The sequence below is a fragment of the Haematobia irritans genome, chromosome 5 (assembly GCF_050003625.1).
Source record: "Haematobia irritans isolate KBUSLIRL chromosome 5, ASM5000362v1, whole genome shotgun sequence".
Taxonomy (NCBI): Eukaryota; Metazoa; Arthropoda; class Insecta; order Diptera; family Muscidae; genus Haematobia; species Haematobia irritans.
Genome location: NC_134401.1, coordinates 83,455,435 through 83,482,097, shown reverse-complemented (window position 1 = coordinate 83,482,097; position 26,663 = coordinate 83,455,435). Strand labels below are relative to the sequence as shown.

Below are 26,663 nucleotides of genomic sequence, written 5' to 3'. Positions count from 1 at the left end.
CTCTCGCTAGTCGAATTTCTAAGATACGTCTTTAATCTCTTCATTGTTGAAAATGAACGTTCGGATGAGCACGTAGTAACTGCAGGGATGGAAAATGCAGTACTATAGTACTTTTTTCAAACCTTTTTCACCCCGGTCAGTACCGTAGTACCCCCGCGAATGATTTAGTACCTTTTGTGTAAACATTTTTGAGTCGATATCAGATTTATGGTACAATAGCTTTGACAAAATATTTTAATATTTTGAGAAAGTCTTTATCAACCTTATTTGCTAATAGTCTTTTACAAATATGGCAAAACAGACATGTTCATGTGGGAAGAAAATCTCGATTTTGTAAAAGACATAGTCAAAAACAGGATTTTATTGAACCTCAAGAACGTTTTAGTCGAAAAAAGAATGCGATTCTATATTATCGATTTTTTATTTCGGTAGAAATAGTTGTCAACATTTTATTTCTATATAGAATTTTTGCAAAATTTTATTTTTATACAAAATTTTGTCAAAATTTTATTTCAATTGAAAATTTTGTAAAAATTTTATTTTCTATAAAATTCAGTCTTTTGACAATAATCTTCCAGTGAAATTTTTGTTGAAATTTAGTAAAAAGTACCTTTCCGCTCAAAAAATACCTTTTTTGTACTTTCTTAAAAATTGTATTTTCCATCCCTGAGTAACTGGCAAAGTGACCAAAATTTTTAAAAGAATATGCACGTTTAGAAAAATCTCTTTATTGCTTCCATCGCTGAATTAGGCAGGTTCTTTTCGCAGGTTTTGCGCCATTTCATTTACACATGTGTGTTTGGCTGTTTCGTTGTTGTTGCTATGGCCAAACAAAGCGAGTCATGTTCACAAAAAGAACAACAAACACACATAAAAAGCAGAAATACATTTTCCACAAATGAAATTTGTCCGTCGTTTGACGGGCTTTTCAACTAGTATTCTATGATTTGTGCAAGTTTTATAGGTAAGCGTTTTTCAAAATAAAACCTCCAGCTTTTCTTCAACATCTTCGATAAGATTTTTCTATGCAGCTAAAAATATATATTTATTTATATAAAAATATTCATTCATTTCGGGGGGGGTTTGATCCCCCTCATCCCCCCCCCTGAATACGGCCTTGATCTTTCCCATCTTCGATTCGCCAGTGTGGCAGTCTATCAGTGTAGCATTTCTTGCGCCAGAGACTCACACTTAACATTAATGTCACCTGAGGTATACGGCCATAGATTACTGCTGTATCACTGCATCTTCCATCATTAATCGAAATACTATCTAATGGTTCGTTATGTTTCCTTCATGATCCTTACTAAAGCACTTGGTCTATTCGAGGTAGTACATATCAGTATATTCCAACAGTATTTTGACGGTAATGATAACATGTGATCTAAAAAGTGATTTCCGTCCACTTACCATAGTTGCGAAACCAAGGGTAATTGTCTTCTGTGGAAACAATCATGTCTATTCCATTTTCCACATACTTAAATGCATTAATTGAGATTTTCTCGAAGTATCCAATAGACGTGGTTACATCAAATTGAGGGAATAATTTATGCAATCAGACCTCCTTTTATTTTATTTTGTTTCGATTACCATACATGTGTATCCAAGTACTTGGACATAAACCAGATATCCATTTAAATCAGAATACATAAAAAAAACTGAAACCGTTAGCAACAGAACAGAATTTATGCCAAACGGTGAACGTCGAGGAAAAGTTCCGTTGAACAACCTGTTATAGATAACGAATTGGTAACGAATTTGTTGTTGCACCAACAAGCACCTCGATACTGTTCCACACCATATATAATCCACCTGAACAGATATGTAGATATGGAAAAGTTGTGAGCTGCGAGCTTCATACATAAATTCATACGTAACCAAACAAAGGCGTCTACTAACCGCCCGATATATCCACCGACCTCCATACGCATCCAATTAACACACAATTGACTTGGAAACAAGTGTGTTGAAAGACATGCAATATATAGAACTTAGTTATGGTCGAAACTATTGCACCATGTTTCCGATGCATAGTATATATGGTAGAAACAAATGGACAATTAGAATGTAAATCATTCCACTAAATAGTGAATGAAAGGAAATTATGGGTTTATAGATCTATAGAGCTTTATCCCTTTAGGACATCTGTTAGGATATCCAAAATAATGTCTATTTCAATCTTTGCCATTTTAGCGTGAATAGTTACAGATGACGTGCTAGGCGAACTTTTTAGGCCAATGATTGTCCGTGGTAGGAGCGGGTCCTTATTATTATTATTTTTTGTATCAAGAAACAAAACTTGGAATCGTATATGGAACGATTACTAAAATATAATGATCAACACCCTAAGAAAAAATACTTTCCTCCGGAACGAAATTTCAGACAAAGAAAATTCTCCTTTTAAAAAAATATTTCCTCTAAGAAAAGTGAAACTAACATAAACCAATATGACTTTGATGGTTACATTATCAATAATTGCTATATTTATGGCGGATACAGTGGATAACTTCTTGATCTTCACACACAAATAAAAAATTCTCAGTCACGAAATTAATTGATCCAATTAATTTTTAATTGAAAAGTCTTCAATCACCGAAATGATAGTATCAATTAAAAAATTAATTGTAAGTCAATTAAAAAATTATTTGATCCAATTAAAAAATTAATTGATACTATTTTTTGTTGGGATTGATTTTTATTTCAATTAAAAAATTTGTTGAATCAATTAAATTTTTAATTGAATATTTTTATACCCTGCGCCATACTGTGGAACAGGGTATTATAAGTTAGTGCATATGTTTGTAACACTCAGAAGGAGACGAGATAGACACATGGTGTCTTTGGCAATAATGCTCAGGGTTGGTCCCTGAGTCGATATAACCATGTCCGTCTGTCCGTCCGTCCGTCCGTTCGTCCGTCTGTCTGTGAACACATTTTTGTGGTCAAAGTCTAGGTCGCAATTTAATTCCAATCGCCTTAAAATTTGGCACATGTTCCTAATTTGGGTCAGAATAGACTCCTATTGATTTTGGAAGAAATCGGTTCTGGTTTAGATATAGCTCCCATATATATCTTTCGCCCGATATGCACTAATATGGACCCAGCAGCCAGAGTTTTATACCGATTTGCTTGAAATTTTGTACAAACATAACACTTAGTCGTATAGTCAAGTGTGCAAAATTTGATTGAAATCGGTTCAGATTTAGATATAGCTCCCATATACATCTTTCCCTCGATATGGACTAATATGGTTCTAATAGCCAGAGTTTTGGCCCAATTTGGTTGTAATTTTGCACAGGGAGTAGAATTAGCACTGTAGCTATGCGTGCTAAATTTGGTTGAAATCGGTTAAGATTTAGATATATCTCCCATATAGAGTTTTCGCCCGATATGGACTAATATGACCCTAGAAGCCAGAGTTTTGGCCCAATTTGTTTGAAATTTTGCACTAGGAGTACAATTAGTAGTGCAGTTAAGTGTACAAAATTTGATTGAAATCGGTTCAGATTTAGATATAGCTCCCATATACATCTTTCCCTCGATATGGACTAATATGGTTCTAATAGCCAGAGTTTTGGCCCAATTTGGTTGTAATTTTGCACAGGGAGTAGAATTAGCACTGTAGCTATGCGTGTAAAATTTGGTTGACATCGGTTAAGATTTAGATATATCTCCCATATATAGCTTTCGCTCGATTTACACTCATATGACCACAGAGGCCAATTTTTAACTCCGATTTAGTTGAAATTTTGCACAGGGCGTAGAATTAGCATTGTAGCTATTCAGATTTAGATATAGCTCCCATATATATGTTTTTCTGATTTCGACAAAAATGGTCAAAATACCAACATTTTCCTTGTAAAATCGCCTCTGCTTAGTCAAAAAGTTGACTCTAATTTTCCTTAACTTCGAATACATATATATCGAGCGATAAATCATAAATAAACTTTTGCGAAGTTTCCTTAAAATTGCTTCAGATTTAAATGTTTCCCATATTTTTTTACTAACATTGTGGTCCACCCTAGTGCATTAGCCGACTTAAATTTTGACTCTATAGATTTTGTAGAAGTCTATCAAAATCTGTCCAGATCGAGTGATATTTAAATGTATGTATTTGGGACAAAACTTTATATATAGCCCCCAACACATTTGACGAATGTGATATGGTATCGAAAATTTAGATCTACAAAGCAGTGCAGGGTATAATATAGTCGGCACCGCCCGTCTTTAGACTTTCCTTACTGTTTAAAACTCAATTAAGACTTCAATTGGAAACATTTTCGTGAAATTTTTTTCTGTGCAGAGATGCTTGAAAAATTTGGATCATATTACACTTAACTACAAAGTCCGAAAATGTCTCTATATAACTTAAATACCACACCAAGGGGAGGAATATGTTCTCCTCCTACAGCAAAATGTTATTTTTGGACGGTGAACATATAACATGTTTGTCGCAACAATGTTATTTTCTCGGACATTATGTATACGATTTCGACAACCATTTTATGTTTGGCGAGAACACAACATTTTTGCGACAAATATGTTCCATATCCAATCTTAACCAGTTTGAAGCTGTGTTTCCATATGTGAACTTTGCCACAACACAAAAATTTCATTTGCAAGTTTTTTCTCTAGTAGAATTTCTTGGTGGAGATTACTTAAGATTTGACCGAACTTTCTGCCACACCATATACCCAAAGAAAAAATACTTTCCTCAGGAACGAAATTTTAAACAAATGAAATTCCCCTTTCTTATAAGGTATTTTCTTTTAGACTAAACAATCCCAAATTTATGAAATGCCATTCAACGATTGTCTCTAATTCTTTTTGCCTTTAAAGAAAACTCTTTATCGTCAAAAGAAATCTTTGCTTGTCTAAAACTTCGTTCTTCAGAAAAGAAAACTCTTCTTTCAGTGTAGGATGGTGGCCGGATGGTTATAATAAGTTTGTCATTCTGTTTGTAACACATTAATCAGGGAGCAATTCTAGGATAACGATGTCCGTCAGTCAGTCTGTTGTAATCACGCTACAGCTTTCAATAATAAAGGTATCGTGTTGAAATTTTGCATAAACTCGTGTTTTGTCTGTCTCGAGTTTTTGTTGTTGGAAATCTAGACATTTTAAATTCGATGGAATAAAGAGCTGTGCCAAATTCGCTCATATATCGGTCCATGTTTGCCCCCATATGGACCAATCTCCCGATTTGACGTCTTGAAGGCATAGAAGCAGTAATTTCCATCCGATTTGCTAGAAATTGGAAATATAGAGGTATTTTAAGTCAGCAAAAAGCTATGTTAATTTGTTCCATGACTTGATATAGCCCCCACATAGGGCATCTTCTGATTTGACTTCTTGAAACCGTGGATCGCAATTTTCATCCGATTTCCTTGAATTTTAAAATCTTGAGATCCAATAGGAGCTATGCCAAATGTTATTTATTATTAGGCTTCGGTATGCCTCCCTTATTTTGGACACACACTGGAAACAAAAACATGCCCCGTTCCAAAGATGTTGTCTTTAGGTATTGATTCCGAGCCAAAGAAGCAGAGAATTGAAGTAAGGATACATTTAATACACAATTCTCTTTTAAATTTGAGTTTTGAGTTCTTGATTCTAAGAAGCAAATTTTAATTTATTCGCAAATTTTATTTGTTCACCTTTTTTCTTTATGTGCAATCAAAGTCCTTTAAAAACGTGTTAATGACAATTTCTGGAATCGGCTACAAGTGGATATTATGCTCTGTTTCTAGTAAAAAACATCTTTAAAAGAGTTAACAAATTTGAAGATAATTTTGAAGAATTTTTTCAGAATTATTCAAGCCAAGTTTAACTTAGTCAAACAAAATTTTCTCTCATGTTTAAAATCCCATTTTTAAATCAAATCACTTAAATATAAGGACAAAATGACTTCATTGAAAAGTTGATCGAATTTTGGACAAGAAAAACTTTAACTTTTCAAAAAAGCTATTCATATTTTAAGAACAAGCTATTGATATTTGGGTATAGCCCCCATATAAACCGATCCGCATTGGTCCATATCGATTCAAATTTATAAGTAGCTCCCATATAAATCGATAACTCGGGCATGTGAATCCTCTGGCACACAAAGAAATTTTTTTTTTGATTCAATCACGAATTTCATCTATCTAATTAATTTTTTAATTGAAATGTCTTCAATCATGAAAATGATAGTATCATCACAGTTTTAATTGGGTATAGAAAAAAATCTTGATTAAAAAATTAATTGATTTCATTAGCAAATTTCAATTTATTTTTTATTTGATTCAATTAAAAATGTAATTGTTGCTGATTGCAAAACTCAATTAATTTATTAATTAAAAAAGGTAACTTTTTTCAATTACTTTCTGAATTGGCTTAGAGTTTTTATTCGGATTAACAATTGATTGTTTGAAATACATTTTTAATTAAAAATTTGAAAAAAGTTTCATCACTTTTTTTTTAACTGACTTAATTGATACAATTAACTTGTCAATCAAGTTTAATTAATTTTTTAATTAAAAATTTTTAAAATTTCAATCATTGACTTAATCAACTTAATGTTTCCATCTTAATTAAAAAAATTAATTGTATCAATTAATTTATTGATTGAAAAAATTTTCAACTTCAATTATCTTTTTAATTGGAAATATTTTGGTGATATTTTTTTCTGTGAGGAGAAGAAAATTTGACTGAAATTCTGTACGTATTGACAATATATGGCATCTAACCACCATGCGAATTGGTTCATATCGGTCCATAGTCATATATATCCCCCATATAAAACGATCCCCAGATTTGATATCCGAAGCTTCCTGGGGGTGAAAAGTTAGTGGATATATTTGCATCACCCAGAAGGAGACGAGATAGGGACAAGAGTCGATCGATCCATGTCCGTCTATCCCATAGACCTTATAATACATAGATGATCCACTATTCTCTTTAAAAAAAATGTGTCAGTTCCAAAATTTAATTTTCTGACATTTCGTTTTGATTTTTTCGTAAAGAGTCAGTCCCAAACATTAATTTTCGTGCATTTGCTTTTGTGTTGTTCGTAAAGAGCAATGCCGCTCAAAATTAAATTTCGTATTTTCGCGGTTTTGGTCACAATTTTTTGTTCAAATATGAACTTTTAATATATTAATTTATTTATAAATCCTCTGGTACATCATAAACGGTCTAATTTTGTGTAAAATTGGCAAACTACAAAAAGGAAAACGAAAGAGATTGTAAGCGTGCTCTTATTTTTCTCGTTTATTCTTAATCTTCGGAACCGTCAAATATAGTTTGACACCCATGGCTCATCTATGTATTATAAGGTCTATGGTCTATCCGTACGTTTGTCTCTTTTTAAACCAGTGTTACCAATTTGGCTTTAAGCTTTTTTTGTTGCTATTGAAATATTGATATAACTTTGTTATATCCACCACCATAGAATGGTGACGGGGTATAATAAGTTTGTCATTCCGTTTGTAACACATCGAAATATCGATTTCCGACTATATAAAGTATATATATTCTTGATCAGGGAGAAATTCTAAGACGATATAACCATGTCCGTCTGTCTATCTGTCTGGCTGTCTGTCTGTCTGTTGTAATCACGCTACAGTCTTCAATAATGAAGCAATCATGCTGAAATTTTGCACAAGCTCGCCTTTTGTCTGCAGGCAGGTCAAGTTCGAAGATGGGCTATATAGGTCCAGGTTTTGATATAGTCCCCATATAAACCGACCTCTCGATTTGAGGTCTTGGGCTTATAGAAATCGTAGTTTTTATCCAATTTGCCTGAAATTTGAAATCTAGAGGTATTTTATGACCATAAATAGGTGTGCCGAAAATGGTGAGTATCGGTCCATGTTTTGGTATATCCCCCATACAGACCAATCTCCCGATTTTACTTCTTGGACTTATAGAAACTGTAGTTTTTATCCCATTTGCCTGAAATTGGAAATCTAGAAGTATTTTATGACAATAAAGTGGTGTGCCGAAAAGGGCGTGTATTGGTTAATGTTTTGGTATATCCCCAATAATGGCCGATCTCCGGATTTTATTTCTTGGAATTATAAAAACCGTAGTTTTTATCCAATTTGTATTTATTTATTGGATCATAACGAGATACGCCGAAAATGGTAGTATCTGTCAGTGTTTTAGTATAGCCCCCATAAGAACGATTTCCCGATTTAACTCCTTGGGTTTCTAGAAACCGTAGTTTTTATCCGATTTGCCTGAAATTTCACTCCTTGAGGGTATAGAAGGCGCACCGATCATGAAAATTGCTTGAAACTCAATGTAAAATTTCCAGATTTTACTTCTCGGGTGAACATCTACAGATTTAAGATTTCAAATCAAGACGTTATTTCATAATTTTCTTGCACACTTACAAGAGATGTTAATGATATTCCTCTAAAACAAAAATGATTCTTACAAATCCAGAATCTGATATAGTCTTCATAGGTAAAATCTTTAAATTTATCTCCGGGAAGGGTATTGGTTGAACTGCTCTGCTTGATTTGTCCTCAAACCCCCCTGAAATTTCAAAGGAAACCCTAATATTTGATTCATGGTGGTGGGTATTTAAGATTCGGCCTGGCCAAACTTACGGCCGTATATACTTGTTTTTATTTAAACCTTTTCACATATTTCAAAGCTCAATTCAAACGTTACACCTTTTTGTAAATTTGTTGACTCGATTATGGTATTTTTATTATGTTGTTATAATATAAAAATATAAAAAAAAAAAAATTAGAAAATAAATGTTTAAATGTGGTATTATTTTTTTAAGTCAAAATAATAAATACAAATTTCGTATTGATAGGATCAGAAGATTATTATGAGCGCAATAAAACAACAAGCAAACAAATCAGCGAAATATGAATGGAATAGAATTACATTGATGGAAATTAGACAACAATAGATACGTTTGTGTATTTTCTAATAAAAATTATTCTGTAAAATTCTCTTTGGTAAAATTAGCAAAATTGTTCCCATTTACCCTTCTAATATGATTTTGCAATAAAGATTTACGGAGCTAATATGACTTAAATACTGTCAAAGTCTCACAATAGTACAATTAAAATTGAATATAATTTAATTAATATGCATTTTAAGTTAAATAAAGCTATTATATTTTCTGGATATTTTGTTAGCTATTTTGGCTAGCATTTATGCTAGGCATCTATCCTTAACTGCAGATGTTCGATCATAATTTATTACTGTCCTTCAGTAGTTCCCTAGGTTTTGTCACGTCTTCCACATCACACTGTGTGTATCCAGTTAACTCCGTCCAAAATAACTTCAGAAAATTTCTGGACGTACTCAAAAAGTAATGACTATTACTTTAAAAATTTTGCTAGGGGGATTAAATATAGAATCGATCAGCACTAAGAGTGTTCTCTGCACCTGAAGCATGACAATTGATCAAGTAGACTATGCGTAACTGTTACAATAGATACCTAATAATCCTATATTAAATCCTCAAACATTAATTCCCACTTTATTCGTATCGATGTAAATGCCAAATTAAAAGTACAATGTGTAATCATCTCCCTTAACAGATTTTCTATTTACGTTTTGAATAATCATTCATACACTACCCACATAGGGTATCCCCCAATAATCATTAATAGGCAATCAGGCAAGCGTTTTAATAGAGTGAAAAAGATACGAGTGAATAAATTGTAATTGCTTAAATCGACCGCAATTTTATGAACGCATGAACGGACGGACATCGTATCGCAACTATCACAATTCAATCAGCACCATTTTAGAAAAAGTAAACAAGAAAATTATCCATATCTGCGGTATATGGAAGAACCGCAAATATTTTTTATAGCTACATTGGTTGCTGTGCGTAATTGTTGATCGTTAATACGTTTGGCAAACAAATTTCACTACGTCACATAACATAATTCGAAATAGACCCACACACGCGTCCAGAAGTTTTAAAATTTATGACGCAAATACTTTTGCGGTTTTCTCTAGATTTTATTTTTGTGGTTATTTTAAGATATAAATGAAGTAGAGCAAGTCCAATACAAAATGTTAATGTGTCGAATCTAGTACACCCTTCGACGTCATGTCGTTAGTTCTAGTGTGCCACTCTTCAAGCAGAGCTAACAGGATTTTGCCAATTGCAGATACCCAATCTATGTTTCCTGCAGTTAAACTTCCACCACTGTATCCGGGGGTAGCTACGTTTTCATAGAGCTACAATATGTTTCGATTTCAATTTTGACCATCTAGGATCTGCAATTTTAGAGTTTATTTTAGTCTATTTTCCATATAGACAGAATTACTAATCTTGAGGATTTAAATGAAGAAGGATATAAAGTTTAAAAGTAAATAATATTGAATAAATTAATTTAATTTAACCGAGAAAGGAATACTCATTGATTATAATTTATACAGACATGCAGCAAGAAGAGTCAATTAATCTGTATGTGTGCGTGTGATAATGATTATAAGAATTGTAAAAATTGGAAAATTATATTTAACTAAATGAACATGAAGCAGACAAATAACATTTATCTAGCAAAGCCACTGTGGTGCAATGGTTAGCATGTCCGCCTTGCATACACAAGGTCGTGGGTTCGATTCCTGCTTCAACCGAACACCAAAAAAGTTTTTCAGCGGTGGATTATCCCACCTCAGTAATGCTGGTGACATTTCTGAGAGTTTAAAAGTTTCTCTAAGTGGTTTCACTGCAATGTGGAACGCCGTTCGGACTCGGCTATAAAAAGGAGGTCCCTTGTCATTGAGCTTAACATGGAATCGGGCAGCACTCAGTGATAAGAGAGAAGTTCACCAATGTGGTATCACAATGGACTGAATAGTCTAAGTGAGCCTGATACATCGGGCTGCCACCTAACCTAACCTAACCTACAAATGTTGTCATTCCATTTCGTAGTATACCCTTTATCCTTTGGTAGTAGGGCTGCAAAACTATCGACAGCACTATCAATATTCTTTTTGTTTCTTTTATTTTCCGATAGCGATACTATCGAAGAAACCCAGTTGACTATAAGAATACCGGCGATGTTAAATACTAAGGTATGTAAAAATAAACCAATCTTGGAAAATTCTAATTTATTTTAATGTTTGTCTTATTCCTTTTTTACTAATATTTACGGCTTTGCATGCACTGAAAAAATATTTACGTGATATTATGGATTACGCTACCTAAATTTTCGGATGCGAAATTTACAAAATATTAAGGAAAACATGTTTTTCAATAAATTTAGGACACAAATTTTGTGAATTTGCGACCCTCCCTTAAAGTTCAATGTCTTTGAACTAAGGCTAACTTTCCATAAAGTAAAGAAACATATTTTTGATTTCAAGAAATTGTCCTTAAATTAACTGAAATATTGAAACTTTAGATTTATGATAAAAAAGGTTCAAATATAGGCTAAGACTTATTTTGAGGATTTATCGTCTTTGGTTAAAAATTTTTTTTGGCATTAAGAAAACATTTTTTACTTTGAAATATCCGTTATAATTTTGATTTTTAAACTGGCATTTGTTTGCACGTGAGTACCTTTATTAAAAAACCGAGAAAAGAGAATGAAAATTTGATAAATGAGATCTGTATCCTAATTTTAATTTTATTGGTCCTAGATTTAAAGCCAGATAGGTCGTTAAAAAATTTCTTTATTTTAAAGAAGCTGCATCCTTGGCTCGGAGTCAATACCAAAATCTTTAAGGGAATGTCGAAATCTTTGGATCCAAGTAAACTTTTTTTTTTGAGTGTGAAATGGATTTTCTTTTATTCTGTAGCAATTTTTTTTCATACAATAGATACCGGGAAACTCAAGAATAAAACCTACGAATCAAATTCAGAACGTAAAAATATTCTTGACTGTGTTCTAATTGCAATTATTTTCATCGGATGTCTTGGGCTTTCGGCTTTGTTTTGCATACCAGAAACCACGGAGCCTAAAACTAAAAAATGTTCAGCAAAGCTGTTTGTTTAATGAAAAACATTTGAAATTAATTATTGCAATAATCCGATAGTATCGATTGTTTGTTTTAAAACTATCGAAAATATCAAATGGAGCGAAATTTTGTTGCCGTTTCCAATATCCATGTTTGAGACCTTGTTTTGGTAGAGTCACATTTTTTAAATACACGAAGAATAAGGATTTTGCTATCACCATTTGATCTGAATATTTGCATTTCAGTTTATGTCCCATGAATAATTGAAATCAATCGGCGCATCTTTGGCATAGGATTCAAATCGGAAACGCATTTTCCCCCATTTGAATAAGATTAACCGTTACGAAGCCAATTTTGATTACAATTCAAACTAAATTCTGTTGTTGGCTATGGGCATGTTCGTAACTCATCACGTGGTCGATGTGACCGCCTTTATAATTTACTTTCGAATGAATCTGCCTCCACAAACCATTCAGAAGATTGTTCTGACGCAACCATCTAATCGGCAAGATTCGAATGAAATTTTAGCCATTTAGAATAAATGAATGTGGGTATATTCTACGTTCGATTCACGTTGTTATTTTAATGTATTTGGTGTTGTTGCTACTGCTGCTATTGCTCATGGTAGAACTGACCTATCTCACGTTTATGGCAAATAGTACGGCACGAATCACCAGGTAATTCCATTCATTCATTCATTCATATGATTGTGAACGATTAGATTACACATAGTACTACTGCGTGACCGCCTTATCGAAGAAGGGCGAACGAAGTTGTTGTTAAGTGAAATAATTGAAAACGTTCAGAGAAAGTTTATATTTTTCAATTGTGCCCAGTCATTTAGGGCTTCAAATCACATTTCACTTGATCAAATCACATTTCAATGTTAGAATTTTGTTTGAAATTATTTAAAGTAGAATTTCCAAGTTTCAGAAAATGTATAACTAAAATGTTGTACACAGAAACAATTTATTTATTTTTTAAATATATTCATTATCGTTTTTTGATTTTGAGTTAAAAAGAATATGCCTTTCCAAATTTACGAAACGATGGAATGTCAAAAATATTACGTTTGTATAACAATTTAGCAAGAATCATGGACAGCAGAGATGAATAAAATAAAATTTTGATTGCTACACTGAAAAAAAATATTGTCGTGAGGCTAAAGACTTCATGTCCTTAAAATACGAATGCAAATTTTGCTTAGCATGGAATATAATAATATAATATAAAGTTTATTTCCTTGTCCAAAAGTCGATAAACTTTTCAATGAAGTCGTATTGTCCTAATAAAGCCCATCCCAGAATCCCCCACCGACTTTTTTCAACTTCCGATGCAGTCCTTTTGGACAAGTCCACAAACATTTCTTCTAACGCGCATCTTGGGATCCCCCAATGATTTTTTCTACTTCCGATGCAGTCGTTGTGGACAAGTATTAGAAAGTATGCCCCAGCAAAAAAAATTGAAAGTTCTTCCAAAGGCACAACTTTAAAAGCACTTCCAGAAGATGCACTCCCAATGATGTTCTTTATTTTAACTGTCCAGGAAGTTAGGTTAGGTTAGGTTAGGTTATGTGGCTGCCCGATGTATCAGACTCACTTAGACTATTCAGTCCATTGTGATACCACAGTGGTGAACTTCTCTCTTATCACTGAGTGCTGCCCGATTCCATGTTAAGCTCAATGACAAGGGATCTCCTTTTTATACCGAGTCCGAAGCTTTGAAACCCTCCGAAATGTCACCAGAATTACTGAGGTGGGATAATCCACCGCTGAAAAAATTTTTGGTGTTCGGTCGTAGCAGGAATCGAACCCACGACCTTGTGTATGCAAGGCGGGCATGCTAACCATTGCACCACGGTGGCCAGGAAGTTCTTTTAATTAGATTTTTTTATAATATGGGTTTTTTATACTTTTAATGGATAATTTTAACTTTTTTTGTTTCAAATAGGTTAAAAACAGAGTAAGAATTCATAAAATGGTACAAATCATTTAAATTTTGTCGACAAAAATGCTAAATCCAATGTGAAAAAATTGTGAATTTTTGAACATATTTGAGGTCAAACCTTTCCGAGAAGCGTTAGAGTCCATTAAAAATTATAAAAATTATTTTTTTGACCAAATATCACAGAATTTTTAAATTTACATCCAAAACATTTCATCACCTAAAGAAGTGATGAAAATTCAGTACAACGGCTGTTGAAATGGGTGAATTCCGTCCTATGACAAGTCCATGTTAAATTCATCGCTTCTGCGACAATTTTGTACTACTTCCGAATCCAAAAAGAAAATTTTCATTACTTTTTTGGCGACGCTTTTTTTGCTGGGGCAATCAGGCTATTTTAAGTGCAAATTTTGGACACTTAAATTTTACAAAAAAAAAAAAGAAAATTAATAAAAAAATAGAAAATTAATAAAAAAAGTAAAGAAATAATAATAAAAACAAGTATATACGGCCGTAAGTTCGGCCAGGCCGAAGCTTGTGTACCCTCCACCATGGATTGCATAGAAACTTCTACTGAAGACTGTCATCCACAATCGAATTACTTGGGTTGCGGTAACACTTGCCGATGGCAAGGTATCTTCCTAACACCGTCTTCTAAATTACAAGGTAGTCCATACTTAGTATATATTAAACTAAAAAAGGCCGATTAAATACGTATATAATTAAGTTTAAAGTTTCTATAGAAATAAATAAAAAAATTTTCTATAGAAATAAAATTTGGAAAAATTTTCTATAGAAATAAAATTTTGACAAAATTTTCTATAGAAATAAAATTTTGACAAAATTTTCTATAGAAATAAAATTTTGACAAAATTTTCTATACAAATAAAATTTTTACAAAATTTTCTATAGAAATAAAATTTTTACAAAATTTTCTATAGAAATAAAATTTTGACAATGTTTTCCATAAAAATAAAATTGTGGTAGATTATTTTTGGCTCGAGTGGCAACCATGAATATGAAGCGATATGGACCAATTTTTGTGTGATTGGGGATCGGCTATATATAACTATAGACCGATATGGACCAATTTTGGCATGGATATTAGCGGCCTTATACTAACACCACGTTGCAAATTTCAACCGGATCGGATGAATTTTGCTCCTCTAAGAGGCTCCGGAGATCAAATCTGGGGAACGGTTTATATGGGGGCTATATATAATTATGGACCGATATGGACCAATTCTTGCGTGTTTGTTAGAGACGACATTCTAACACCATGTTCCAAATTTCAACCGGATCGGATGAATTTTGCTCCTCCAAGAGGCTCCGGAGGACAAATCTGGGAATCGATTTATATGGGGGCTATATATAATTATGGGCCGATATGGACCAATTGTACCAAATTTCACCCGGATCGGATGCAATTTGCTTCTCTTTGAGGCTTCGCAAGCCAAATCTGGAGATCGGTTTATATGGGGGCTATATATAATTATGGACCGATGTGGACCAATTTTTGCATGATTGTTAGAGACCATATACCAACACCATGTACCAAATTTCAGCCGGAGCGGATGAAATATGCTTCTCTTAGAGGCTCCACAAGCCAAATCTGGGGATCGGGGGGCTATATATAATTAAGGACCAATATGGACCAATTTTTGCATGGTTGTTAGAGACCATATACCAACACCATGTACCAAATTTCAGCCGGATCGGATGAAATATGCTTCTCTTAGAGGCTCCACAAGCCAAATCTGGGGATCGGGGGGCTATATATAATTAAGGACCGATATGGACCAAATTTGCATGGTTGTTAGAGACCATATACCAACACCATGTATCAAATTTCCGCCGGATCGGATGAAATATGCTTCTCTTAGAGGCTCCACAAGCCAAATCTGGGGATCGGGGGCTATATATAATTAAGGACCGATATGGACCAATTTTTGCATGGTTGTTAGAGACCATATACCAACACCATGTACCAAATTTCAGCCGGATCGGATGAAATATGCTTCTCTTAGAGGCTCCACAAACCAAATCTGGGGATCGGTTTATATGGGGGCTATATATAATTATGGACCGATGTGGACCAATTTTTGCATGGTTGTTAGAGAGCATATACCAACATCATGTACCAAATTTCAGTCGGATCGGATGAAATTTGCTTCTCTTTGAGGCTCCGCAAGCCAAATCTGGGGATCGGTTTATATGGGGGCTATATATAATTATGGACCGATGTCGACCAATTTTTGCATGATTGTTAGAGACCATATACCAACACCATGTACCACATTTCAGCCGGATCGGATGAAATATGCTTCTGTTAGAGGCTCCACAAGCCAAATCTGAGGGTCCCCTTATATGGGGGCTATACGTAAAAGTGGACCGATATGGCCCATTTTCAATACCATCCGACCTACATCGATAACAATTACTTGTGCCAAGTTTCAAGTCGATAGTTTGTTTCGTTCGGAAGTTAGCGTGATTTCAACAGACGGACGGACGGACGGACGGACGGACATGCTTAGATCGACTCAGAATTTCACCACGACCCAGAATATATACTTTATGGGGTCTTAGAGCAATATTTCGATGTGTTACAAACGGAATGACAAAGTTAATATACCCCCATCCTATGATGGAGGGTATAAAAAAATTGCCGCTGGTGAGAATTGAAAATGCGTTTCTTATTTTTTCGTTCATACTAATAAAGAACATATCGAGAAGCAATTATAAGCGGGTTTAAATTTTCATATTTTTAGTTATTTTGAATCGAATTTAGTAAAATTAATTTTTATTCGTCTATAAACTAGCAATGACAAAAATGACACTTGAAAAATAATTCAAATTACATTCGGCTGTGGATACCAAATCTAAGTTGTGATTATTAACTGTTAGTTACTAAACCGATTTGAAGTAGGGTGTATTGACTGATTTTCTCAAAATTTTTTAAAATAGAGACATTTGGTTGCTACAACTATTTATCTTGCATCACAAACGAAAATCTATTCCAATTATCACCAAGTGGTAGAAATAGCGAAGAAATTATTGTAAAAACTGAATGTAAATGGACCCAACTATCATTGACTTCTAAGTGTGGAATTTTCATTACGACAATCAATTTCCAACCAATCTATTCTCTGTGTGTAGAATGTTATTCCTTGGTGTCGTAATACGACCATACCACAAAAATTTGAATTAACCTTTCGACGCTTTATGTTATGGTCAATGGCGTTTGTGGCTGAGTGTGCTAAGGCGTTCTGTTATAGTGCCAACAAACCCAGGTTCAACCCCTGATCGGAGCGAAAAAGGTTTTCAAATTGTAAAAAATTATATAATAGGAAAATAATAGTGTAATAAAAAATATGGATGAAAAAAAAGTAAAATTGGCTGAAAAAAAAAAATAGTTTCGCTTTTTAAATTTCTTCATTCAAATTAACTTCCAGGGCACAACTTCTAAAGCAATGCAAAGAATCCAAAAAGGGAGTACTTCCGTCCTATGACATGGGCTTGTCATAGGACGGAAGTACTCCATTTTTGGATCTTTTGCATTACTTTAGAAGTTGTGCCCTGGAAGTTAATTTGAATGAAGAAATTTAAAAAGCGAAAAAAAAAAGTTTTTTTTTCAACCAATTTCACTTTTTTTCATCCATATGTTTTATTACACAATTATTTTCCTATTATCTAATTTTTACAATTTGAAAAACTTTTTCGCTCCGACCAGGGATTGAACCTGGGTTTGCTGGCACCATTACAGAACACCTTAGCACACTCAGCCACAAACGCCATTGAACATAAAGCGTCGAAAGGTCAATTCAAATGTTTGTGATATGATCGTAATACGACACCAAGGAATAACATTCTAATTGCTTCTCGAGATGTTCTTTATTAGTATGAACGAAAAAATAAGAAACGCAGATTCAAATCTCTCCAGCGGCAATTTTTTTTATCAAATATTTTTCTAAAAACTTATTTTTTATGTCATGCATCGTTTTTATTTTTTATTTTCGGCATATATTTTCGTATAAATATATTTTTTTCCATTAAAAATCAACAAAAATATTAAAAATTCTCGTAATTTACAAAACCTTCTCAAAAGAACTTCCATGGATGCGAAAAAGTCGAACGGCACAGGTTCAAATCCCAGCGGGAATGAAATTTATTTTTGTTTTTATTATTTTTGTACTTTTTTATTAATTTCAATTTTTTTAGTTTTTTTTATTAGTTTTCAATTTTTTTTTTGTAAAATTTAATTGTACAAAATTTGCACTTAAAATAGCCTGATTGCGATCTTTCTAATACTTGTCCACAAGGACTGCATCGAAAGTAGAAAAAAATCATTGGGGGCTCCCACGATGCGCTTTAGAAGAAATGTTTGTGGTTTTGTCCAAAAGGACTGCATCGGAAGTTGAAAACAATCGATGGGGGATTCTGGGATGGGCTTTAAAAGCAATGTTTGTGGAACAACCCAGCAAAAAAAGCGTCGCCTAAAAAGTAATGAAAATGTTCTTTTTGGATCTGGAAGTGGGGCAAAATTGACGCAGAAGCGATGAATTTAACATGGTCTTGTCATAGGACGGAAGTCCTCCATTTCAACAGCCGTTGCACTGAATTTGCATCACTTCTTTTGGTGTGATCCGAATTCAATGTATTGGATGTAAATTAAAAAATTCTGTGATATTTTGTGAAATAAATAATTTTTATAATTTTTTATAAATTTTAAATGATTGTAACACTTCTCGGAAACATTTGACCTCAAATATTTTTAAAAATTCACAATTTTTTCAGATTGGGTTTAGCATTTTTGTCGACAAAATTTAATTGATTTGTACCATTTTATGAATTCTTACTCTGTTTTTAACCTATTTGAAACAAAAAATATTAAAATTATCCATTGAAAGTATGAAAAAACCAAGTTATAAAAAATTTAATTAAAATAACTTCCTGGGTAGTTAAAATAAAGAACATCATTGGGATTGCATCTTCTGGAAGTGCTTTTAAAGTTGTGCCTTTGGAAGAACTTCCAAAATTTTTTGCTGGGAACTTCCAATTTTTTTTGCTGGGTGAGTAATGAAATTGTCTTTAAATTTGTTGTCTTTTTGCATCTTGTCTACAAAGTAAAAAATCGTTGAAAAATAGGACATGTTTTTCAACACTTTATTTTAAAGACGTTTTTAACTTGAAACATAGCAAAACTTCTACTGGAAGTCGAGTCTGAATTTGAAAAATAAAGTTGTTGTTAACTTGTTTTTAAGGAACTTTGATGGCTTATGAAGAAAAAAAAGCTGTAAAAACGAAAAATTAGAATTTGCTTCCTAGAAGTAAGTATACAAAGCCCAAATTTAAAAGAGAATTGTGTCTTAAAAGTATCCTTACTTCTATTCTCCGCTTCTTTCGCTCGGAATCAATACCAAAATTGTTAAAATAAAGACAACATCTTTGGAACCGGGCAAGCTTTTTTTCAGTGTAGATTGGTTGTATTATTAATCTAATATTGGTTGGCATACCTTGAAGCAGCCGTGCTACAGTGGTTAGCATGCCCGCCGTGAATACATAGTGTCGTGGGTTCAACCCAAGTTTCGGCTGAACACAAAAAACCATATATGACACAGACAAAATTCGGTGTCACTTCACTTGTATGGCTCCAGGGGCCAGAGCTTTTACATACAAGTTAAGCAACACCTGATTTTTTCTGTATCCTATATGGCCTCAGAAGCCAGAGATTGGCTTTGATTCACTTCAAATTTTGCATAAGGAGTACACTTAGCAATATAGTCAAGTGTGCTAATTTTGATGGACATCGATTCAGATTTAGATATAGCTCCCATATGAATCTTCCGACAAATCTTCACTCTGAGACCAAAGTTTCACTTCGACTTACCTAAAAATTTGGACAGGAAGTAGAATTAATATTCTAGCTACATACACTGAATTTAGTTGAAATTGTTTCACATTTACATATTGCTCCAATATATATCGTACGCCCGATATGCACAAATTATGCAAAAGGACTATATTTTTGAGAGTATAATACTATAACATGTGTGTCAAATTTGGTAGAAATCGGTTCAGATTCAAACGTACATTTGCTGAAATGCACTCTTTCACCCGAGATAACGAGGTTTAGGGCAAATTTTTGGCGCAGTTTTCTAGGCAGCGGTCTAAATATAATATATCGTTGGAAAGGAAAGATTACGAAAATTGAAAGTTTTTGGTGAAAGGTACAATTCTTTTTTTATATTCCAATTTTTTGGGAATTAAAAATTTGAAATTAAACCTTTATAGCTTTTGAACTAATTCATATCATATCATTATGATTTTTATTGAGTTTTGCAGGGAAATTTGATTTAAGAAATATTGCCGAATATACCATTAGTAGCAAAAAACCCCAAAGTGGGGACATATTTTAAAAACGTTATTTGTAATTTGCTTATTTCTCAGCTGTAGGATATTGAAACTTTTTTCAGTTAGTTAGTGGACATATGATGCTCTTTGGAAAAGAGATCAGCTAAGAAATCGGTACTTAGCCAAATGAGATTTTTAAAACATTTTTTTTTGTTAAAATTTTCCGATTTTGGGATGAGAAGAAGTCATATACTACTTGACTAAAATGCCGATAACAGCTTAAAACGTATCCTTATTTGGAATGAATATTCTGTCAATATTGGAATACCCGGTCTCAAAATTTTTTTCTCTGCATTGACATCCCTAATAAAAATTAAGAAATGTAATTTTTCAATTTATATTAATAAGGCCATTAAAAAGAGAATAGAATTTCTATAATTGCAATTGCAATAAAATATTCAAAATGCAACACGTTTTGTATAAAATATTTCGATTAGGCCATAAACGTTTGCGAAGAGATTCTAAATGGAATTTTTAACAATATAAATCTAAACAATTATGAATATTACTATGATCTATTACATTTAAACGTCTTCGAACCTTGTTGGGTGCTCATTTTCTATTTGAGTATAGAAGAGGAATTCACAAAATGTATTACACTCTACCGCTATTCAGTTTCAATCTGGCGCTTTGGAAATATTTGGGATTTATTGAATATGCAAGAATTGAACGAATTGTGATTATCTTAATCATTCCATGCTTCATGAACGTATGGCAATATTTAAATCTCTTCAAAAATTGGCGTGATACGAGTGTATTGGCAATTGGGGTCTTTATGACAGCAATACTGACCAATTCATTAGTCCGTATTTTATCGGTGATAAAACACCAAACCGAGTTCATAAATTTCTTTAGATCAATTGAGGAATGGCATAATGAGATTGAAGTATATCTTCTTTTGAAGTTAAACTGAATTGTTCACTATTTTTCATATTTTTATCAGATGGACGATGATATTGGTGCATGGAATGTACTGAAGATTATTCCCAGACGAATCAGTATAATATCGAAATTGAGTTTTACATTCGCTTGTGCTAGTGCCGCAGCCTCAACGTTGATTCCTTTAATATTGGAAGAAAGAGGTGAGTTAACATACACTGATACAACGATACAACGATATCTAGGGTATGGAAGAAATAACATATTTAGCTGACGTAAAGATTTTTCCATTGATGTCTGAAGTGAGCAAAGATGGTATCCAACACCAACAGTTTTCTAAAAATTGTTTGGACCATACCGCGTATTTTGAAGAAGAAGAAGAGTTGTCCTACATAGAATCTAAAGAAGCGGTATTTTTGACTACATTCAGGTTGCATATGATTCCCCAACACGAGCCCCAACATAATGTAACATAATGTTGACTTCTGATTTCAAAGGCCGTGTGCAAATTGACCCTATCTAATGGAACAAAATATAAAGTTTTTTTTTAATATATGTCAATGAGTACGATTCCCTTGGGAATCGCGGTAGCCCACATTGGACTCTGTTCATAGAATATAATCTTAAACACGAAAATATCAACTATATATTTTCGTGTTTAAGATTATATTCTATGAAACTGCATACGCTGTAATGCAGTTTCTTTTATTAATTTCTTCGAAGAGTTCAAACTTTTGTCATCAACAAATCTTTTTGTTACCAAATTTTTAGTTTTGTAATAAGAACAAGTATATAGGCCGTAAGTTCGGCCAGGCCGAAGCTTATGTACCCTCCAACATGGATTGCGTAGAAACTTCTACTGAAGACTGTCATCCACAATCGAATTACTTGGGTTGCGGTAACACTTGCCGATCGCAAGGTATCTTAAAACTTCCTAACACCGTAATATATACCACATAGTCCATACGTGGTATATATTAAACTAAAAAAGGCCGATTAAATACGTATATAATTAAGTTTAAAGTTTCTATAGAAATAAAATTTTGACAACATTTTCTATAGAAGTATAATTTGGAAAAAAATTTTCTATAGAAATAAAATTTGGATAAAATTTTCTATAGAAATAAAATTCTGACAAAATTTTCTATAGAAATAAAATTTTGACAAAATTTTCTAAAGAAACAAAATTTTGACAAAATGTTCTATAGAAATAAAATTTTGACAAAATGTTCTATAGAAATAAAATTTTGACAAAATTTTCTATAGAAATAAAATTTTGACAAAATTTTCTATAGAAATAAAATTTTGACAAAATGTTCTATAGAAATAAAATTTTGACAAAATGTTCTATAGAAATAAAATTTTGACAAAATTTTCTATAGAAATAAAATTTTGATAAAATTTTCTATAGAAATAACATTTTGATAATGTTTTCTATAAAAATAAAATTTTGGTAGTTTATTTTTGGCTCGAGTGGCAACCATGATTATGAACCGATAAGGACCAATTTTTGTGTGATTAGGGATCGCCTATATATAACTATTGACCGATATGAACCAATTTTTGCATGGTTATTAGCGGCCTTATACTAACACCACGTTGCAAATTTCAACCGGATCGGATGAATTTTGCTCCTCTAAGAGGGTCCGGAGATCAAATCTGGGGGACGGTTTATATGGGGGCTATATATAATTATGGACCGATATGGACCAATTCTTGCGTGTTTGTTGGAGACCACATTCTAACACCACGTTCCAAATTTCAACCGGATCGGATGAATTTTGCCCCTCCAAGAAGCTCCGGAGGACAAATCTGGGGATCGATTTATATGGGGGCTATATATAATTATGGACCGATATGGACCAATTCTTGCATGGTTGTTAGAGACCATATACTAACACCACGTTGCAAATTTCAACCGAATCGGATGAATTTTGCTCCTCTAAGAGGCTCCGGAGGTCAAATCTGGGGATCGGCTTATATGGGGGCTATATATAATTATGGACCGATGTGGTCCAATTTTTGCATGGTTGTTAGAGATCATATACTAACAACACATACCAAATTTCAGCCGGATCGGATGAAATTTGCTTCTCTTAGAGCAATCGCAAGCCAAATTTGGGGGTCCGTTTATATTGGGGCTATACGTAAAAGTGGACCGATATGGCCCATTTTCAATGCCATCCGACCTACATCAATAACAACTACTTGTGCCAAGTTTCAAGTCGATAGCTTATTTCGTTCGGAAGTTAGCGTGATTTCAACAGACGGACGGACGGACCGACGGACATGCTCAGATCGACTCAGAATTTCACCACGACCCAGAATATATATATATACTTTATGGGGTCTTAGAGCAATATTTCGATGTGTTACAAACGGAATGACAAAGTTAATATACCCCCATCCTATGGTGCACATAAAAAAAATTTTTTCTGATTCAATCACGAAATTAATTGATCCAATTAATTTTTAATTAAAATGTCTTCAATCACAGAAATGATAGTATCAATTAAAAAATTAATTGAAGGTCAATTAAAAAGTTAATTGATCCAAATAAAAAATTAATTGATACTATTATTTTTGCGATTGATTTTTGTTTCAATTAAAAATTTTGTTGAATCAATTAAATTTTTAATTGAATATTTTTTAAAACTCAATTAAAATTTTAATTGGAAAATTTTTCGTGAAATTTTTTTGTGTGTGGAGGGTATAAAAATACATACGTTTTGGTTCCAAAATCACATTTTGGCTACATTTTTCAAATAAGTGCCCACCGTTGATGTTCTGTAGTAACAATTTAATATATTTCCATGCAATGTCGAACATCCTTTCGAAATCAGAGATCAACTAATGTCGTTTGCTTGAAAGCAGCTTGTGTATACCCAACGTATTGGTCTCGAAATAGTATTGCTTGATGGCATGCGTTGCTTGTCGTTGACGTCTATAGCGATAATTGTGTTTTAATCGCAATAAAGGTATTTGCTTACACACTTCTTTTTATACCCACCACCATAGAATGGTGATGGGGGTATAATAAGTTTGTCATTCCGTGTGTAACACATCGAAATATCGATTTCCGACTATATAAAGTATATATATTCAGGGAGCCACCATGGTGCAATGGTTAGCATGCCCGCCTTGCATACACAAGGTCGTGGGTTCGATTCCTGCTTCGACCGAACACCAAAAAAGTTTTTCAGCGGTGGATTATCCCACCTCAGTAATGCTGGTGACATTTCTGAGGGTTTCAAAGTTTCTCTAAGTGGTTTCACTGCAATGTGGAACGCCGTTCGGACTCGGCTATAAAAAGGAGGTCCCTTGTCATTGAGCTTAACATGGAATCGGGCAGCACTCAGTGATAAGAGAGAAGTTCACCAATGTGGTATCACAATGGACTGAATAGTTTAAGTGAGCCTGATACATCGGGCTGCCACCTAACCTAACCTAACGCCATGATTTGAAATCTTAAATCTGTAGATTTTTACCGCCATTATTTAAATGAATACGATGGGTAATATCTGGAAATTTTACTTTCAGGCGTTATTTCATCATATACACGATATGTTTTTTTTTATTTCTCTAAAACTCAAACAAAATTGGTTCTCAAAAATCTAGAATCTGATCTAGTTTTCATAGGTAGAATCTGGTTGAACTGATTTGCTTGGGAGAAAATTTGTCATCAAACCCCCTAAAATTCTATATATTATCAAGAAACCCGCTACGACGAAGAGTTTTCAAAGTAAACTATTAAATTTGTTTTGTTATTGTTGGTTTTGTTCTTCAAGCATTGTTGTTGTTTTTTATTTCAGCTTAAAACCATGCATTGACTAAACTACAAGTGTAGCTTAACCAACAGAGGAAATGAATGTTTGGCAAATTTATTTGGGCAGAGCCCTATAGACTGCAAGATGGTTGGATGGATGCACGTTTCGGAATTACCACATTCCTCATCAGCATCGTCTACTTGCAGCAAAACTATCAATCAATTATCAGAATAAATTCAGGCAGTTCATTAAACCCAACAATGAACCACACTTGAACCTTCCGAAAAAAGGTTTTGCATGATAGCCGGCTTATGCCGAAATAAATTCGTACAACCATATCTCTTTTCCTATGCCACTGTCAAATCATCGATTTGAGTGCAGTTGGATGGGTTTATTTTGAGCGTGCTTCCTCTTTTTTTCATTTGTTTTGTTATTGTTGGTTTTGTTCTTTAAGCATTGTTGTTGTTTTTTGATTTCAGCTTAAAACCATGCATTTATTAAACTACACTTGTAGCTTAACCAACAGAGGAAAATAATGTTTGTCAAATTTATTTGGGCAAAGCCCTATAGACTGCAAGATGGTTCGATGGACGCACGTTTTGGAATTACCACACGTGTGGTTCATTGTTGGGTTTAATGAACTGCCTGAATTTATTCTGATAATTGGTTGATAGTTTTCTTCAAGTAGAGGATGCTGGTGAGGAATGTGGTAATTCCGAAACGTGCGTCCATCCAACCATCTTGTAGTCTATAGGGCTTTACCCAAATAAATTTGACAAGTAAACTATTATATTTGATTCATGGTGGTGGCTATTTAAGATTCGGCCCGGCCGCACTTACAGCTGTATATACTTGTTTATCAAATATTTTTCTAAAAGCTTATTTTTTATACCCTAAACCACATAGTGGTCAGGGTATAATAAGTTTGATCTGCCAAAAAATGTGCCTACCAGAAATATTGATTTTAGACCCCATAAAATATATACCGATCGACTCAGAATCACCTCCTGAGTCGATCTAGCGCTTGGTGTCCGTCCGTCCATCCGTCTGTCCATGTATTTGTTGTTCACAGGATTCCGGTCGCAATTATTAACCGATTTTGATGAAATTTCGTACAGGGAGTTTTTTGGGCAAAAGGACGAACGCTATTAGATATAGATATAGCTCCCATATATATGTATCGCCCGATTTCGACAAATCGGGTCACGTTGCACTTTTTTACAAACCGATCGTCGTCAAATTTAGCACAAAATAATCTTCTGCATCACCCTTTAAGTCTGCAAAATTTCATCGAAATCGGTTCAGATTTAGCTATAGCTCCCATATATATGTACCGCCCGATTTTTCTAAATTTGGCCATAAAACCCTTATTTATCAACCGACCTTACTCAAAGTTGGCTAAATGTAATCTTCTATAGCACTAACTATATGTGCAAACAATCATCGAAATCGTTTCAGATTGAGATATAGCTCCCATATATATCTATAGCCCGATTTTCTAAATTTGGCCGTAGAACCCTTATTTATTATCCGATCTTACTCAAAGTTGGCTAGATCCAGTCCTCTATAGTACTAACGGTATGTGCAAAATTTCATCGAAATCGGTTCAGATGTAGATATAGCTCCCATATATGTATCGCCCGATTTAGAAAAATTTGCCCCTAATAACCTTATGTTTGACCATAGAGGCCTCATTTCATAACTGATCTTACTCAAATTTGCACAAGGTAA

The 26,663-nt window shown here is 33.6% G+C and overlaps 2 protein-coding genes across 2 annotated transcripts in view; one reads left to right on the top strand and one right to left on the bottom strand.

Moving 5' to 3' along the window:
- Positions 1-26,663, bottom strand: part of LOC142241886 (electron transfer flavoprotein beta subunit lysine methyltransferase-like) — a 234,446-nt gene that overhangs the window by 62,021 nt on the left and 145,762 nt on the right. The gene's annotated exons all lie outside the window — the stretch shown is intronic.
- The window catches only part of LOC142241884 (odorant receptor 10-like), a 29,251-nt gene continuing 23,396 nt past the window's right edge, over positions 20,809-26,663 (top strand). Inside the window, exons 1-2 of the mRNA XM_075313724.1 lie at positions 20,809-21,172; positions 21,230-21,368. Of these exons, the coding sequence (XP_075169839.1) occupies positions 20,876-21,172; positions 21,230-21,368 (436 nt within the window). The 5' untranslated portion in view covers positions 20,809-20,875. The remainder of the gene's footprint in view (positions 21,173-21,229; positions 21,369-26,663) is intronic.